This window comes from Sarcophilus harrisii, chromosome 2 (genome assembly GCF_902635505.1).
Source record: "Sarcophilus harrisii chromosome 2, mSarHar1.11, whole genome shotgun sequence".
In the NCBI taxonomy this organism is placed as follows: domain Eukaryota; kingdom Metazoa; phylum Chordata; class Mammalia; order Dasyuromorphia; family Dasyuridae; genus Sarcophilus; species Sarcophilus harrisii.
Genome location: NC_045427.1, coordinates 33,669,576 through 33,688,358, shown reverse-complemented (window position 1 = coordinate 33,688,358; position 18,783 = coordinate 33,669,576). Strand labels below are relative to the sequence as shown.

Sequence of the window (18,783 nt, the reverse complement as noted above, 5' to 3'; positions counted from 1 at the left end):
GGGGGTCCTGTCCTTCTGTCCTGTCACCTCGGGGTCCTGCTTCGGTAGTTTGTAACCAGAGCATCTGGCTGGGATTTCCAGTTGTGTCACTTTGCTCAGAAAGGCCCTTCAGCCCATCTAATGCCTGTCCCCTGCAAAGTGAGGGGAATCCTGGACAACTCTCAGGTCCGACCCAGCTGGACATAAGGCCTGGCTTCTTCCCTCCACTTGTCCTGTCCCCTCACCCCAAACCCCCATCACTTTACACATAAATTGGCCTTTCCTTGGGGACCAAGTGCTTCCCCTTCATTTTCCTCCTGTGCTCTGGCAGGGGTCAGACTCCCCGGGTCCCCCAGGCCTCCAGACCCCAGACCCAGGGTCCTGTTTCTAGTTTCTCTGTCCCAGGCCTCATGAGGGGAAGCAGCTCCTGGGAGGAAGGGACCAGCCATCCCAGTAAAGGTCAGCCCTCCGGTACTTAAGGGGCCCTCAAACCAGTCCAGCAGAAGCAGCCAGAGCCCTGAGAGGGAGCAGGGGGGCAGTGTGTGCCAGGGAAAGCCCCAGCAGCACGTGACCCCCTTCTGCTCCCAGGCTGGACTGGACATGGGCCAGGACCTGAGCACAGACATCTCTAGAACAGCAGAGCTTCCAGGGGAAGTGACCCCGGGCCCAGAAGGCCTGGGGAGAATGGGACAGGGACTGGGTGCCAGCAGATGAGCAGGGTCCTTGACACTCAGCCCTTAGTCCTTCCAGTGGTTCAACCTCACGAACAAAAAGTGCTTTTATTGTTGGAAATGTTAGGGAGCAGGAGGCCTTCCCGGGTACCTTGGGCCCTCTCTGAGGTGCAGGGGTCTCTCCCTCTGCCTTGCTGCTGACACCTTCCCTTTGGTGTGACCCCAGCATAATATGAGTCCCCAAAGAGCAGAGCTGTCCTTTCTCTCCGGATCCCCAGCTCTCTGCCCACAGGAAGCACTGAAGAAATGCTTCTTTCATTCATTCTCTCAGAGGAAGGCTGGCTGCAGGACTCCCTTCTCCTTCCTCCCCCCACCCCAACAGCTGCCCTTAGATCCTTTAGGGGAAAAGCAGCCAGGGGCTTCTGGGAAAGTAAGACTAGAGCAGGATGTGTGACCCCCAGTGAGGCAGGCTCTCCTCTGAGCATCTCCACTGGATGTGAGAAGCCATAAATTGGGTCTTTCTAAGTAGTTCACTCAACAAAACTTTGAAATCCTCCTTTTTTATTTTTGTGAGGAAAAGGGGATAAACTTAGAAATACTATTTCTTTGCCCTAAAGCCCCACTGCAGAGTTTTTCTGCTTTGTTACAATGTTGAAAACTCCAAAATTCACCTTTCTTAGGGATATAGGATCAGGATTGTGCCCCCTGAACCTGCCCTAAGGGGTTCCTTCCCTCCCCCTGCTGGGAGCTGCCCACTCCAGGAGGGCACATGGTCTCATACCCGGGAAGGGGAGCTCCCTGCTCACCCTCCGCTGGGTCGGAATCTGAGTGCACCCTTGGGGAGATCCGGAGCACCCACAACCCTGGAGAGGAGGGTCCCGGGCAGACAGGGGGGAGCGGGAGGGGGAGGTCACAGGGAGACAGTTATTCTGCCCTTTGAGAATGTTCCCCGAGAATGGCACTGGGGCACTGGGTGACTTTCTCCTGAGGCGTTTCCTATGTTTGTGATGTCATCTCCAGGCACAAAGTCATGTGGGGAAGGAGGCGCTGACAGTGTGGAAATCTCTGCAGAAATGACCTGGCTGTGGATTCATGTTCAGTAAAATGTTTCTGGCATTTGTGGGGCTAAAAAGGCAGAGAAGGGCGTCCGTGGGAGGCTTTTTCCTTGGACAATTTAATGGCGCCTTTTCCTGGGACCCTCAACACCTAATAGACCCAGCCCTGGGCCTGAGCTTGCTCCTCTCCCCAGTCCTGCTGGGGCAGATGACAGACAGGGCAGAGGTTGTGCAGAGCAGAGCTGCCCCCTGCAGCCTTGGCGAGCTCTGAGAGGCTGTGACCAAGGAGAGATCGGCCTTCTGTCCATCACAGAGGGGCCCGGCGCCTGTCTGCATTGGGCTGGGCAACTTTCACCAGCACGAGCCCCTTCTGCTGCCGCTTTCCTTCACCTTCTGCCCGGGGACTGACCCAGCGTCAGCAGGGCTGGACCACTGACCGTCCCATGCAGAGACAGGAGCCAGCATCCCTCCCTGTGGGAGAGATCTCAAGGGCCCCCACTGTGCCAGGGCAGGACAACCTTTCCCTGGACGTGTTGGGCAGCTCCGGACCTGGGATCTGTGGACAATTCCCAGAGCAGAAGCTGTGTCTCAGTATCTGTTGTACAATATCCCGATCATAATGGGTGCATAGGATGTCATCCATGTCATGTACAATGCATGCTCCTTTTCATTTGGTTCTGACAGGAGCTCTAATTTCTGCCATGTTCTGTTGACACATAGTAGGTGTGTTTTTATAACCTGTGGAAGGACTTGCTGTTCAAATTTTAAATAAGGTTCCTTCAAATTTGTGGAAGGTGTTGAAAATGCAAAATACAGACAGTCTTCCCATCTTAAATGAATAGAGTAAAAGCAATCCTTGATGTCAATGATCCATCTGTGTCATTCATAGGTGATAACATTGGGTGAGGGAAGTCCTGGTTGTAAGCTGCCCATAGATTCCATTCAATTATTAATATGAATAAATCTTTTAACTTTCTCCATTTTCCTGATTTCTTTTTTGTAGTGAATATGGGGGAATTCCATGGGCTAGTGGATTGTTTTATATGCCCAGTTGTAAACTTTCCCAAAGGGCCTCTGTTTTTTCATTTGTTAGAGGCCAAAGATCAACCCATTTGGGTGGTTCTTCTTTCCATTTGATCTTAGGCATCGGTGTTTTTGTACATATTCTTTCTGGTCAGTGACCCCTATGAAAAAGTTTATGCACATTCATCCCTTTTAGCAAATCTCTCCCCCATAAATGAACAGGGAGTGTCTGAAGAACTTCAGATTTGAACAACTGTTCTTTATTCTCCTTTCTCCACAATAATCATTTAGCATGTATACCTTGTAAAGATTTGTGGGCTTGTGTGTTTGGCCAAGCTTGTGACCACATACCTTAGAAAGGTTTATGCACCTGTATGTTGGTCATGCTCGTGACCAAAAGCATTGTGACATCACTGACTTATCAGCTCCTGTATCCACCGACCCTTCAAAGAGTTTTCCTTCTATTTCCAACTATAAAAGTGGCCTAGAATGAGTTATAGATTGCATCCAGAACTCCTCTTTTCCTGTACTTCGAGAACATTTTAATATTCTCTTCTAACCCTTTTGTAAGATATTATTAGTAACTGTACTATACTTTCCTGCTTTTTATTAAAAAGTCCTGGTGAGGAGCAGCAAGCGAGAAATACACATTTCCCCTTAAAAAATCAGAATCTACTACTTGAGGAATAGCCATAAGCCCTAGCAATGACCGTGAACTACATCCTGACATGAGACTTACTATGCCTGAAAGAAGACCTGAGACTCCAGTGGGGAGAGAACATGTTCCCACATTGTCAATAATTCAGTGTGATACCGAAGAACATAACCAGAACTTCCCGTGGTCGCATGTATTCCATCCCGTATTGTCAATAAGTAGGATTTAAGAGATTGGTTTCAGATCCAGTTTGAGGGGGAATAAGGGAAAGCACAGGTCCCATCATCTGGGGCTGGAGCTGGCCCTGAGGAGAGTGTCCGATATCTCATTACCTTGCCTATTATTCTGAGAGGGACATTCAGAAGCCAACTGTCGGCCCTTCCAGCATTTTGCACATAAAGTCAAAGGTTTATCTGCTGAATTGCAATGTGGTGAAACCTTTTGGGTAGTACAATTTATCTTCATAGGACCCCATTGTCCACAATTAGAGTATCTATGAGATTTTGAAAAATTCTGAGATTGTGATTTGCCCTGATTTAGTGTAGCAGTCATTAATGCAGCTTGAAAGAAGTTCCAACCTTCTGACACCTTTGGAACATTTCTACTAAAGACATTTTTGGTTTTCCCCCAGATAATGTATTTTTACAATCCGCATAAGCATTTTCAAGGGCAAGTGGTCTTATAAAATTTGGTTTTTCTCCCCATCACTGAGAGAATACTGAATTGCTGTCATTGAGTGACTGACAAAATCAGCAAAGGTCTCATTATGTCCCTGAATGATTTTTATAAAAGATGTCTCTCTGCCAGTTTTCCCAAGTATCTTTACCCATGCTGCTTCTTCATCCCTTGTTCATAAGCTATTAATTCATAATTTAATTGATTTCTTAACTGACTAAATTTTCCCATTCCAGTGAGAATCTCAAAGGTGATTCTGACCCTGGTATGATTATTTACCTGGACTTGGTCTTGATATTCCTAAAAAAATGCTGCCTTCCAAATTAAATAATCTCTTCCTTCTAAGGTGATTTTTGCCATTGAACATATGTTTAAAGGAGGCAAGGCACTTCATGAGACGGAATCCAACAGGGTATAGACATGTGGACTATTGGAACCATAACTGGAAACATCCTGATGTAACACTTTCAGTAACTAAAAGTCAATAGCTTGATATTCTCTCCTATTTTGTCTTGGATTACTAGGATCAGGGGTTTCCATAACTGGCAAAGCTAACTGCATTTCTAAAGAGATGTCTTCTCCTTCTTTGGCTCTCTTAACTGGCTCCTGAACTAGTCTGTTTGATTCATTTTGTAAGAATTTAGGCTCCCTTCAGATCTGTATTTAAGTGAAGCCTCTAAACAGGGATCTGTAGGTTCTGTGAATTGTTTTTTCATGTTAACATTTAAACATTCTATAGCTTGGGTCCTGTCTTCTTCCTCCAGAGTACTAGCAGACAGATCCACCTTACCCACTCTAGTACTTAATAGAACTCCCTCTGGAGGCAGAAGAGAGATTTTGAAAATATTTCAAATAAAAATATAGTAACTGGGAAAACTGCTGGCCCTGTTTCTATAAAAAAATTCCCTCATTGATTTTCCCTCTGTCTTCCATTTCTCCACATGGATTGTTCCTTTTGTGAAAACCAAGGAGACCAATTTTCTACAGATTCTAAAAAGTTCTGTAATTGTCCTGTAGTAATTACCAATCCTCTTTCCTTTACTAGTTTCTTTAATACTTTCAGATAACATTATCAGCCCCTGGCACCTGATTGATTTTGCCCCATTCTGATTCAATATGTGCATTATATTGATATCAATGGTAAAAAAAAAAAACCAACTCAATTTTACTTCTACCTAATTCGTGTGTTAGCCTGGAGATAAACAAATTTCACCTCTTACCTTAATCCGTGAGCTCAGCAAGGGGTCACTCTCCTCTGCAATGGCATTCAGGTCCCTGTCTAGTTGAGTGCCCAGTGTAGATGCCCACTGCCCCAAAGAGGATGAACGTGGAAAGAAAAGTACAGGAGCCAGCCAGGTACCATCTAAGCATTCCATTTATTGATCTGAGAGCCAGAGTCTATATTTTTTCTAAGCTAATATTGCAAAAACACTAGAGTCTTCAGGTTACTTAGTGAATATTTCAAGATTACAGAGATACATCCTGCCCTTCCTTGCAGCTTGACATGAACATTAAAAAGTAATTAGCAGTAACTCTGGCTATTGTAACAATCATATATTGTAGCACTCGGCGGTAACAATCTACTTATTGTAATAGAGTCATAAATTGTGTACTTCATGAAGACCTTGTTCCTATTATATTATTCAAGCCGGTTATTCCCAGAAATGTCCCAAGAAATTCTATTCTAATTATTGTTTTATAACAAATGACCAGCAGACGATTTCAGAGAGGCCTGGAGAGACTTACATGAACTGATGCTGAGTGAAAAGAGCAGAACCAGGAGATCGTTGTACACGGCAACAAGATTATTGATAATCAATTCTAATAGATGTGGCTCTCCTCAACAATGAGATGCTTCAGACCAGAACCAATGGTTTAGTGATAAAGAGAGCCATCTACAACCAGAGTGAGGACTGTGGGAACTGAGTGTGGTTCACAACAGAACATTTTCACTTTCTTGTCATTTGCTTGCATTTTATTTTGTTTCTCACTTTTTTCTGGTTTGATTTGATTTTTATAGCATAGCAAGATAATTGTATAAATACGTATGCATATATTGAATTTAACTTACATTTCTACCATGTTAAACATGTACTGGACTACTTGCCATCTTGGGAAGGGGGTGAGGAAATGGGGGAAATTGGAATACAAGGTTTCACAAGGGTTAATATTGAAGGATTGTCAATGCATTTTTAATAGCTTTTTATTTACAAGATATATGCATGGGTAATTTTTCAGCATTGACCCTTGCAAAACTTTCTGTTCCAACTTTTCCCCTCCTTCCCCCTTCCCCTCCCCTAAATGGCAGACCAATATATGTTAAATATGTTACAATATATGTTAAACACAATATATGTATACATATCCAGACAGTTATTTTGCCCATGATATGTTTTTAAAAATAACAAGCTTTAATAAAGAAAAAATAAAAGAAAGAAAGAAAGAAAAAGAGAAAAAGAAATGCTATTCTATGTTCCCTAAAACATGTTGGACACAGAGTTCAGTAGGCCAAATAAAAAATGAACTCACTTCAGGTCTCACCCTAAATCCTCCAAATCATTTTAAAATGATGATAAATACATTGTAGAGTGTTATTACTCAGAAAAAGATGGACTGGAACATTTTTCTAACCTAAGACAACTTCCCATCAGGAAAGGTCTAGTGTGAGATAGGAGCACAATAGTGGTATAGATCAAGCCAGCAAAGTCCCAGCCCTGGCTCGATGCCAGCAAACAAGGAGTACTAACTCTGACTCTGCTGCTGTCTTGGCAGAAATATTAGGTATAATTGGTAAAATGGGAGCTAATGCCTTTTTGAGAAATCCAGATACAATCAATCAAAATGTAAATAATGAAAAAGTAGAAAACAATGTCATATATCTCACTGGAAAAATAATGATCCAGCAGTGATCATTTTAAAATTATGGGACTTCCTAGACATCTTCTGGTAAGGTATTATTGAGGAAAACACTCTTGGTGTTCACAGGGGTCCTCAAAGTTTTTAAATAGGGGACCAGTTCACTGTCCCTCAGACTGTTGGAGGGTCAGACTCTTGTAAAAACAAAAACTTTATTTTGTGGCCCTTTAAATAAAGAAACTTCATAGCCCTGGGTGAGGGTGATAATCATCCTCAGCTGCCGCATCTGGCCCGTGGGCCATAGTTTGAGGACCCCTGTGAGGGTAAAAGAGAAATGGAATGAACGCACTGATCACTGTCTGAAGAACTCAGGAAGGAAATAACCAGAAATTGGATAGTCAAATTCCAGAGCTTTTAGGTAAATGGGAAAATATTGCAAGTATCTAGAAAGGAAGAATTCAGGTATAGTGAAAAGACAGTCAGAATACACAAAATATTGTCGCTCCTTCTTTAAAGAATCAGAGTATTTGGAATATGAATTTCAGTAGAGCAAAGGAGCTAGGATCCTAACCAGGAATCACCTGCCCCCTAAAACTGATTATAAACCTCCAGGAAAAAGGAGGAACTCAGTGAAATAGAGGAATTCCAAGTATTTGTGATGAAAACACCAGAGCTGAAAAGAACATTTGACTTTCATGTACAGGAGTCAGGAGAAGCACAAGTAATTAATAAGGACATGGAAATGATAAGAGACTTAACCTGATTTATCTGTTGACATTATTACATGGGAGGATGATGTTTGTAATTCATGAGAAATTTCCCATTGTTAGGGAAGTTAGAAGGAGTATATATAAACAGAATGCATAGTTGTGAATTAAATATGAATATGAAAGAATACTTTATGAAAGAAATTACATTAAATTAAAGGGTAGGAAGAATGTATTGGGAGAAAGGGAAAAGGAGAAGTAGAATGGCATAAATTATCTACTATTAAAGAGGCAACATAAAGCATTTAGTAGAGAGGAAGGAGAGTGAATCAATATTACAGTCTAATTGGCTGTAAGACGAAATAACATACACACTCAACATAGATATAGAAATCCTTATTATTTTGAAAGATAGAAGGAGGAATAATGAATATGAGCAGGGGGTAGGGTGAGAAAAGAGGGAATATTGTCAAAAAATGTGGTGAGAAGTAAATCCCTTTGATGAGGGATAAATTGAAAAAAAAAACAAAATAGAATATACTGGGAAAATTCAGTTAGCAATAGCCATTGTGAAAACAATTTTGAAGCAACTTTCCTTGATACAGTCAGCTTTTCTGAAATGTACAGATAAAGGAATGAAATGTCTTGAAATATGAGCCAGTCCCCACTTGATATTGATTAAAATATATGATATATGTTGAAAAGGCCATAAAATTAGGCAAATTCATCCATCTAAAACTAACACTACATGGCTTGAAACCTAAAAGGGATTAAGAAAAAAAGGAAACGAAAATATATGTACAAAAATATTGATGTCACCTCTGTTCTTGGAGAAAGAATTGGAAATTGAGGGAATTCCCATCAAATGCAGAATAGCTGAAGAATGTATTTGTGATGGAATACCTTGATGATTCTGTAAGTATGAGGATCAGAAAAATCTGGAAGGATATACATGAACATATGAAAACTGAAAGAAAATGTTTACAAAGTCAAGCAATAGAGTGGACTGGTCACCTGCAAATAACTTTGCTTTTTGAACAACACAATGATCCAAAACTACTCTGAAAGTCTTTATGATGAAACTGATGATGTAACACAGGTTTTAAAAAATATATATATATATTTGAGGCTTCTTTTTATTAACCCAAGGAATGATGCATGTATATTTCTCAACATGACATTTATAAAATGTTTTGTGTAACTGCACATGTGGAACCTCAATTCTTCTGGGATTGGGGAAGAAGGGAGAGAATGTGGAAGTCAAAGCTTTAAAAATAAAGATAAAAATAGTGTTTTACATGGAACTGGGGCAAATAAAGATATCAAATTAAACAAAAAAAAATTCTTGCTCCTGGAACTCCTTTGATTCTTGTTCTGTTTTGTGTTATTTTGCCATGATGTCAGGAGAATCAGAAAACATTTGGGAATAAAAATGCAGCCCAGTAAGCCGGCACTGGAGGCCAAGATGGAGAAGATCTCCACAATCACCACGGCTTTCCCTTTGGAGCTCTGATATGTGGGGAGAAAAGAGATCCAGACGCTGCAAAACACCAGCATGCTGAAAGTGATGAACTTGGCTTCATTGAAGGCATCAGGTAGGTTCCTGGCCAGAAAGGCTATGATGAAGCTTCCCAAGGCCAGAAAGCCCATGTAGCCCAAGACACAATAAAATGCAAAGGCAGAACCCTCATTACATGTGAGGATGATGTGGCTGGATTCAGAGCATGTGTCTGCTTCTGGAAAGGGGGGATGGGTCCCCAACCAGATGGCACAGAAAAGCACTTGAATTCCAGAGCAGATGAGAACAACACAATAGGGCACACTAGGATGAAGGAATATCCGCATCCTGCTCCCTGGCCCTGTAACCCTGAAAGCCAGAACCACTATGATGGTTTTGGCCAAAATGGAGGAAACGGCCACCGTGAACACAACTGCAAATACTGTTTGTCGGGAAAGGCAGGAAGCAGTGGTGGGACGGCCTACAAAGAGCAAGGAGCAGAGGAAGCAGGAGGAAAGAGAGATGAGGAGCATGTAGCTGAGGTTCCTGTTATTGGCTTGGACTATGGGAGTGTCTTGGAATTTCACAAAGATCCATAGAACCAGGGCCGTGAGCAATGAGAGTGAAACAGCTATAGCTGTCACTGCCTTCCCCCAAGGTTCATTGATATCCAGGAAGGTCACAATCTTGGGGAGGCAGAGATCTCTCTGATCATTGGGATATTCATCCTCTGGGCACTTCTTACACTGCTCAGCATCTGCAGGAGACAAACAAAGACTTAAAGTTTGATTAAGATATTTTAGTCATGGGAACTACAGCAATTCCTTCTGCTTCCATAGAATGCAAAATCCCATTCTCTCTTTACTGGATGACACAGTTACTGGTAAATTCCTTGTCATACTGGCTAGATCAAATCTATTCTTGCTGATCACTGTTGGCTTTGATTCAAGTTCTCTTTATTTCTTTTACAAAAGTGATGGCACCTTTTCTTCTTAACCTAATCACTAAGGACAGTAAGCTTAGACAGTGGAGCCCTTTAGTATCAAATATCCAGATTACTTCTGTGTTGTGTTGGGCAACCACTCAAGTTGAAGAGCTACCTGTATCAATACTTCCTCATTCTTTCCAGCTCCCAGTTTACATCTTTCGACAAACAATTTATATGAATTTTAAACATTTTTTTGGTAGATACAGAGAGTATGTGTATTCTTGTCTCCTCTGTTGGAATAGAATCTCCCTGAATGAAGGATTTGCTTCTTTTTTATCACTCTATCCCATAATTTATGACCAAATTCTTCTCATACTAAATGACTATGGATTGACTGAATGATTAATGACATTAAATAGCTGTTATGATTCTTATAGAAAACCTGTTTCTTTTTTTTTTGGAAGTCTTCCTATTATTAATCCTAAGAGAAATGAAGCCTTTCCAGGATATGTTCAACATTAAAAAGATAATTCTTTAATACCTCCATTTCATCAATTAATTTAAAGAAAAATTCTCTTTGAATCCTCCCCTGGATTTTTTCACAAGTATTGGGGATATTGGATTGACCTTATTTTAACCCTATCTTTCAGATCGATGAGACCTGAAATTAGCATCTAGAATGCTTCAGTGACACACTAGATCTATACTTGCTGTCAGCATTCTCTTGGTTTCCTACAAAATATTTTTTCTCCTCATTGTTTCTCCCTCTTTTTCTGTAATTTTCACAAATCTTTTATTGCCCTGTCATATCTGTGGTGAAAACCTGAAGAGACATGCTAGCTATGTCACAAATTACCAGGAGCTAAGGCAGTAACTCACCCCTATGACTGGAGATTTCTCCTTCTGAGCATGGGGAGCAGCTGAAGCAACAAAAAGGCTTGCCCTCCAGAGGCAACTTCCTGAATCCAGTAGGACAACTGGCACTACATACCGCAGAGGGAACCTAAGATAGTGACAGGAGACTGAAATAAACATTTTTACCTTATAGCCATTTATGTTTGTGAAGAAACACGCAGCTGATTTTTTGTCATTCTTGTTTTTATAAACACATCTACAGATACATAATTAGGAGTGTATATGAATGATCACATGGTGCCACTTATTCTTTCCATTTGTCACCCACTCTTCTGCAAAACTCAGTGACAAACCTTCTCCTACTGAATCATTCGCAAAAATGTATTTCACGCCCTGGTCATTCAAAGATAGTCCATATATGGGCTAATTACAGAGAAGATGACTTCCCCGGTCTCAGTCATAGATGTGGGAGATATCTCAACAAGGCCCTGAAGCTTCTTCTTGGGGATGACCATTGTACTGCAAGTACTGTTACCAAAATAATGTGAATTTTGATCACCTAGAAGTATTCCTAAGATGATCAAGGGTTAAACAAGCATGTCCATTAACACCATTCTTATGCAACATTATACTGGAAATGTTATCCTCAATAATAAGTGATAAAAGAGAAATTCAAGGAATTATTGTACTCAATGAAAAACTAAAAATAATACTTTTGGCATATCAAGTGCCCGATTGGATTTTGGAGTGACAGAACTCAGAAACTTTTGGAATGTAATATTTCAGCTTTGGAACGCTTTCAGGACAGGTCTGTGTGGACAGCACAGGTGGATCATGGCCCAGCAGAGGTGGGGTGCATCTAGGTACAGCCTGGAGAACTCCAGCATTGGGAATTTAGTTTACAGCTCTTAGCCAAAGTACAGCAACAGTGCTTATTGTGTGCTTGTCCTGAAAGCCAGGGCATCAGCAGTTCTTATAGAAGAGATTAAAAACAATCTTAAAAGTGAGTTATTAAAAATGGGGAAAGGAAAGGAAAGCTTTGCAAGAGGGTCACAATAACATATGTAACTCATTAAGAGGTAGAGTGGAAAAAGAAATCAACTTTTTGAAAAACAGAATTTGCAAATTGAAAAGATAAACAACTCCCAGGAAAACCGAATCTGTAAAATGAAAAAGGTAAACAGTTACAAGGAAAACAGAATTTGTGAACTGGAAAAAGAAAAAAATTCTTTTAAAAAAAGCTATTGGTGAAATAGGAAAAAAGATTCCACAGAACAAAACAAATCATTTAAAAACTCAATTGCACAAATACAAAAAGAAATAATAAAAAGCAAATGAAGAAAATCATTCATTAAAAATCAGACTTGAAGAAATGGAAATAAATGACTCAAGGAGACACCAAGAATCAGTGAGGCAACACCCCCAACAAAAAAAAAAAGAAAAAATAGCAAAAAACTATTAAATACCTACTTGGATAAAAAACAAATGTGAAAAATAGATCTAGGAGAGATAATCAGAGTGTTGAAAAGTGGGAGGGGAAAAGTGAAATGGGAAGGGTTAAGCTAAATAGAAGGGAATATAGAAATAATAAGGGAAAAGTTTTAGATAATGGGATGAACTTTAAAGGGGAAGGAGGGATTATAAAGAGGGAGAGCTACATGAAGCAAGTAATGCTCATAAGTCTAATACTGGGGAAGGGGGCAAGGGGGAAAGGAAAGGGAAAAGCATAATTTGGGGATAATAAGATGAAAGTAAATAAAGAATTAGTAGTTATAATTGTAAATATTAATGGGGTGAACTCCATAATATGGAGGTGGACAGCAGATTGAATTAAAAGCCAGAATTGTCCAATATGTAGTTTACAAGAAACACACTTGAAAGAGGGCAATACAGAATAAAGGTAAAAGGCTGGAGCAAAATCTACTATGATTTAGGTAAAGTCAAAAAAGCAGGAGTAGCCATCCTGATCTCAGATCAAGCAAAAGCAAAAATTGATCTAATTAAAAGTGATAAGGAAGGTCACTGTATCTTGCTAAAAGTTAACATAGATATGAAGCAGTATCAATAATAAACATATATGTACCAAGTGGTGTAGCATCTAAATTCCTAAAGGAGAAGTTAAGAGAGCTGCAAGAAGAAATAGGCAGCAAAACTATAATAGTGGAAGATCTCAAACTTGCACTCTCTGAACTGGATAAATCAAACCACAAATAAATAAGAAAGAAGTCAAACATATTCAACATATATAGGACTGCTTGCCATCTAGGGGAGGGGGTGGAGGGAGAGAAGGGAAAAATGGGAACAGAAGTGAGTGCAAGGGATAATATTGTAAAAAATTACCCTGGCATGGGTTCTGTCAATAAAAAGTTATAATAAATTTTTAAAAAAAGAAAGTAAGTATATTTTAGAATTTGAAGAAAAAAAGAAGAAAGAAGTCAAAGAGGTAAATAGAACACTAGCAAAGTTAGGTATGATAGATCTTTGGAGAAAATTGAATGGAGATAGAAAGGAGTACACTTTCTTCGTGTCAGTTCATGAAAAGTATACAAAAATTGACCGTATATTAGGACATAAAGACCTGAAATTCAAATGCAGAAAGGCAGAAATACAAAATGCATCCTTTTCAGCTCATGATGCAATAAAAATTACATTCAATAAAAAACCAGAGGAAAATAGATCAAAAAGTAATTAGAAAATAAATAATCTCATAGTAAGAATGATTGGGTAAAAGAGCAAATCATAGACAAAATTAATAATTTCACCCAAGAAAATGACAATAATGAGATGGCATATCAAAATGTGTGGGATGCAGCCAAAGTGGTAATAAGGGGAAATTTTATGTCTTACTTGGATAAAATAGAGAAAGAGAAAATCAATGAATTAGACATGTAACTAAAAAAGCTAGACAAAGAGCAAATTAAAAAAAAACCCAATCAAAAACTAAACTTGAAATTCTAAAAATAAAAGGAGAGATCAATAAAATTGAAAGAAAAAAAATTTTGAATTAATAAATAAAACTAAGAGTTGGTTTTATGGAAAAATCAACAAAATAGATGAACCCTTGATAAATTTGATTAGAAAAGGAGGAAAATTTAAGACTAATTTGTTAGTCTTAAAAATGAAAAGGGAGATATTTCCATTAATAAAGAGGAAATTAGAGCAATAGTTAGGAGTTACTTTGCTCAACTTTATTCTAATAAACTTGATAACTTCAAATCAAAAATTTGAAATGGATGAATATTTTCAAAAATATAGGTTACCCAGATTAACAGAGGAATAGAACAAGCCGTTAATCAAGTCCCCAAGAAAAAAATCCTATGGACCAGATGGATTTACATGTGAATTCAACCAAACATTTAAAGAATAATTAACTTCAATGCTATATAAACTATTTTTAAAAAAATAGGGAATGAAGGAATCCTACCAAATTCCTTTTATGACACAGACATGGTACTGATAGCTACACCAGGTAGGATTGAAAAAAGAAAGAAAATTATAGATCAATCGCCCTAATGAACATTGATGCTTAAATCTTAAATAAAATATTAGCAAAAAGATTGCAGAAAATCATCTCCAGGATAACACACCATGACCAAGTAGGATTTATACAAGGAATGCAGGGCTGGTTCAATATTAGGAAAACTATTAACATAACTGACTATATCAATAACCAAATTAACAAAAACCATATGATCATCTCAAAACATGGAAAAAAAGCATTTGATAAAATCCAACACCCATTCCTATTAAAAACACTAGAGAGTATAGAAATAAATGCCTTTTCCTTAAAATAGTCAGTAGCATCTATTTAAAGCCATTAGTAAGGATCATTAATGGGGATAAATTGGAACCATTCCCAATAACATCAGGAGTGAAACAACGTTGTCAACTATCACAATTACTATTCAATATTGTATTGGAAACACTAGCTTTGACAATAAGAGATGAAAAAAATTAAAGGAATTAGCATAAGTAATGAATAAACCAAATTATCACTCTTTGTAGATGATATGATGGTATAATTAGAGAACACCAAAGATTCTACTAAAGAACTATTAGAAATAGTCAACAATTTTAGGAAAGTTGCAGAATACAAAGTAAATCCACATAAATCATCAGGATTTTTATACATCACTAACAAAATCCAAGAGCAAGAGATACAAAGAGAAATTCCATTTTAAATAACTGTCAATAGTATAAAATACTGGGGAATCTATCTACCAAGGGAAAGTCAGGAACTATATGAACAAAACTACAAAACACTTTCCACACAAATAAAGTCAGATCTAAGCAACTGGAAAAATATCAAGGGCTCCTGGATAGGTCGAGTGAATATAATAAAGATGACCATACTACTTAAACTAATGTACTTATTTAGTGCTATACAAATTAGACTCCCAAGAAATTATTTTAGTGACCTAGAAAAAATAACAACAAAATTCATCTGGAAGAATAAAAGGTCAAGACTTTCAAGGGAACTAATGAAAAAAAAATCAAATGAAGGTAGCCTAGCTGTACTTGATCTAAAACTATAGTATAAAGCAGCAGTCACGAAAACCATTTGGTATTGGCTAAAAATAGACTAGTTGATCAGTGGAATAGGTTTTGTCACAAGACAAAAGAGTCAATAATTAAAGCAAATTAGTGTTTGAGAAACCCAAAGATGACAGCTTTTGAGATATTCATTATTTGACAAAAATTGTTGGGGAAATTGGAAATCATTATGGCAGAAACTAAGCATTGACCTATACTTAATACCACACACCAAGACAAGATCAATATGTGTTCATGATTTGGGCAAAAAGAATGAGATTATAAATAAATTAGAAGAACATATGATAGTTTACCTCTCAGACCTGTGGAGGAGGAAGGGATTTGTGACCAAAGAAGAACTAGAGATTACTCCTGATCACAAATAGAACATTTTGTTTATATTAGGTTAAAAGGCTTTTCAACAAGTAAAACTAATGTGAACAGGATTAGAAAGGAAGCAATAAACTGGGAAAATATTTTTTACAGCTGAAGATTCTATTAAAGGCCTCATATCCAAAATATATAGAGAATTGACTCTAATTTATAAGAAATCAAGCCATTCTCCAATTAATAAATGCTCAAAGGATATGAATAGACAATTTTCAGATGAAGAAATTGAAACTATTTCTAGTCAAATGAAAAGGTGTTACAAATCATTATTGATCAGATAAATGAAAATTAAGACAACTTTGAGTACCACTCCACACCTGTCAGATTGGCTCAAATGACAGGAAAAGATAATGATGAATGTTGGAGGGGAAAACTGGGACCCTGATGCATTGTTGGTGGAGTTGTGAACAGATCCAACCTTTCTGGAGAGCAAATTGGAACTATACTCAAAAAGTTATCAAACTGTGCTTATCCTTTGACCCAGCAGTGCTTCCACTAGGCTTGTATCCAAAAGAGATTCTTAAAAAAGGGAAAGGGACCCACATATGCAAAAAAATGTTTGTGGCATCCCTTTTTGTAGTGGCTAGAGACTGGAAATTGAATGGATACCCATCAATTGGAGAATGGCTGAATAAATTATGGTATATAACTATTATGGCATATTATTGTTCTGTAAGAAATAACCAACAGGTTGATTTCAGAGAAGCCTGGAGAGACTTATAGGAACTGACGCTAAGTGAAATGAGCAGAACCAGGAGATCATTGTACAGTTCAACAACAATACTATATGATGATCAATTCTGATGCACATGGACCTCTTCAACAATGAGAGGATCCAAATTTTTTCCAATGAACAAGAACAGTTTCACCCAGAGAAAGAACACTGGGAAATGAATATGGACCACAACATTATATTTCCACTCTTTCTGTTATTGTTTACTTGCATTTTTGTTTTTTCCTCTCAGGTTATTTTTAACCTTCTTTCTATATCTGATCTTTGTTGTGCAACAAGATAATTGTATAAATATGTATACATATATTGTATTTAACATAAACATTAACATACTTAACATGTATTGGTCTACCTGCCATGTAGGGGAGATGGTAGGGCAAAGGAGGGGAAAAGATGGAATAGAAGGTTTTTCAAGGGTCAGTGTTGAAAAATAACCTATGCATATGTGTTGTATATAAATAGGTATATTAAAAAAAAGTTTGTAAAAATGAAAATCAATTTGAGCAAATTGACAAATGAAATAACTACTTAAAAATACAATTGGAGAAATGAAAAAAAAAGCCATGGAACAAAAATTTTTTTGAAGTACAATTGGCCAATTGCAAAAGGAGGTGAAAGACTTCCAGAAAAAAAATGTAATTTAATAAAACTTAGAATTTGACAAATGGAAGTGAATGACTCGACTAGACATATAAAATCAATGAAATAAAAGTAAAAGAAACAAGTGAAAAATTTTTTAAAAATATAAAATATTTCATTGGAGAAACTAATACTGTGGAAAACAGAACCAGGAGCAACAAAATAGTAATTACAAAATAGTAAGTACTTGCTAAATACAACCACAAAGTAAACAAGGAAGAAGTTTAGGAGGTGAATAGAATTTTAGAAAATTAGATGATAAAATTCTAAAGAAAATTGAATGGGAATAGAGAAGAACAGGCATTTTTCCTCAGTGGAGCATAGCACTTCTACAAAAACTGACCACTTCTTAGAGCATAAGGTCCTCTGAATCAAATACAGAAAGACAGAAATGCCAAATGAATACTTTTCAGATCATGATGCAATAAAAATTACCTCTAATAAATGCCTATGAAAAATAGACCCCAAATTCATTAGAAACTAAATAATTGAATCATAAATAAATAGTAGGTCTAACAACAGATGATAGAAACAGTGAATAATTTCTTCCAAGAAAATGGCAATAATGAGATGGCATGCCAATAATAATGGATTGCAGCCAAACAGTAAATGGTGAAATTTTATGTCTCTAAATGTTCATGTGGATAAAATACATAAAGAGAAAATCAGTGAATTGGGCATGAAAGTAAAAAAGTTAGAGAAAGAACAAGTTAAAATTTTCCAATTAAATAGAAAGTAGAAATTCTGAAAATTAAATTAGAGATTGATACAATTGAAAGGAAGAAAACTTGAATTAATAATAAAACTGAGATTTGAATTTTATGAAAAAACACAATAAAATAGATAAAATTTTGTTTAATTTGATTAGAAAAAGGAAAGAAGGAAACCAAGTTACCAGTATCAAACATGAACAGCATGAACTTATCATGAATGAAGTAGAAATTTAAGCAAAAATTAGGAACAATTTCCCCAAATTTATGCTAATAAAGATGACACGAATCTAAATGAAATGAATAAATTCTTAGAAAAATATAGCTTGTACTGATTAATGGAAGAGGAAATAACATAATTGAACAGGTTCATTTTAGAAAAGGATAATTGGAAAATCAGCTAATTCAATCCCCTCAAAAAAATTTCCTAGGCCAGTTAATTTTCTTCATCATTTAAGGAACAATGAATTCTAATACTATGTAAACTATTTGGAAAAATGATTTAAGAAGGAATATTACCCAATTTCTTTTCTGACATAGAAATTGTGTTGATGTGTAAATCAAAAAAGGCCAAAATAGAAAAAAAAATACAGACCAATTTCCCTAATGAATATTGATGCAAAAAACCTAAAAATATGGGAAAAGAAATTCTAGTAGCTTATCACCAGACATAATACATTATGTCCAAGTGGGATTTATATCTGCAATGTAAAACTGCCTTAGTATAAAGAAAACTATCAACATTATTGTCTATATCGAAAACCAAACTAACATATGTCATACAATTATCTCAATCAATGCAGAGAAATCATTTGGGAAAATACAACATCTATTTTTATTTAAAAAAAAACACTAGAGAGCATAGGAATAAATGGT

At 37.4% G+C, this 18,783-nt stretch overlaps 1 protein-coding gene across 1 annotated transcript; it reads right to left on the bottom strand.

Annotated features, from left to right (window-relative positions):
- Positions 1-8,757: 8,757 nt before the first annotated feature.
- On the bottom strand, positions 8,758-10,018 carry LOC100914170 (vomeronasal type-2 receptor 26-like). Its single transcript, XM_031949216.1, has 2 exons — positions 9,985-10,018; positions 8,758-9,876 (listed from the first exon to the last, which is right to left on the bottom strand). The coding sequence occupies exons 1-2, from the start codon at positions 10,016-10,018 to the stop codon at positions 8,882-8,884; spliced, it is 1,029 nt and encodes a 342-aa protein (XP_031805076.1). The 3' UTR covers positions 8,758-8,881.
- Between the last annotated feature and the right edge of the window lie 8,765 nt (positions 10,019-18,783).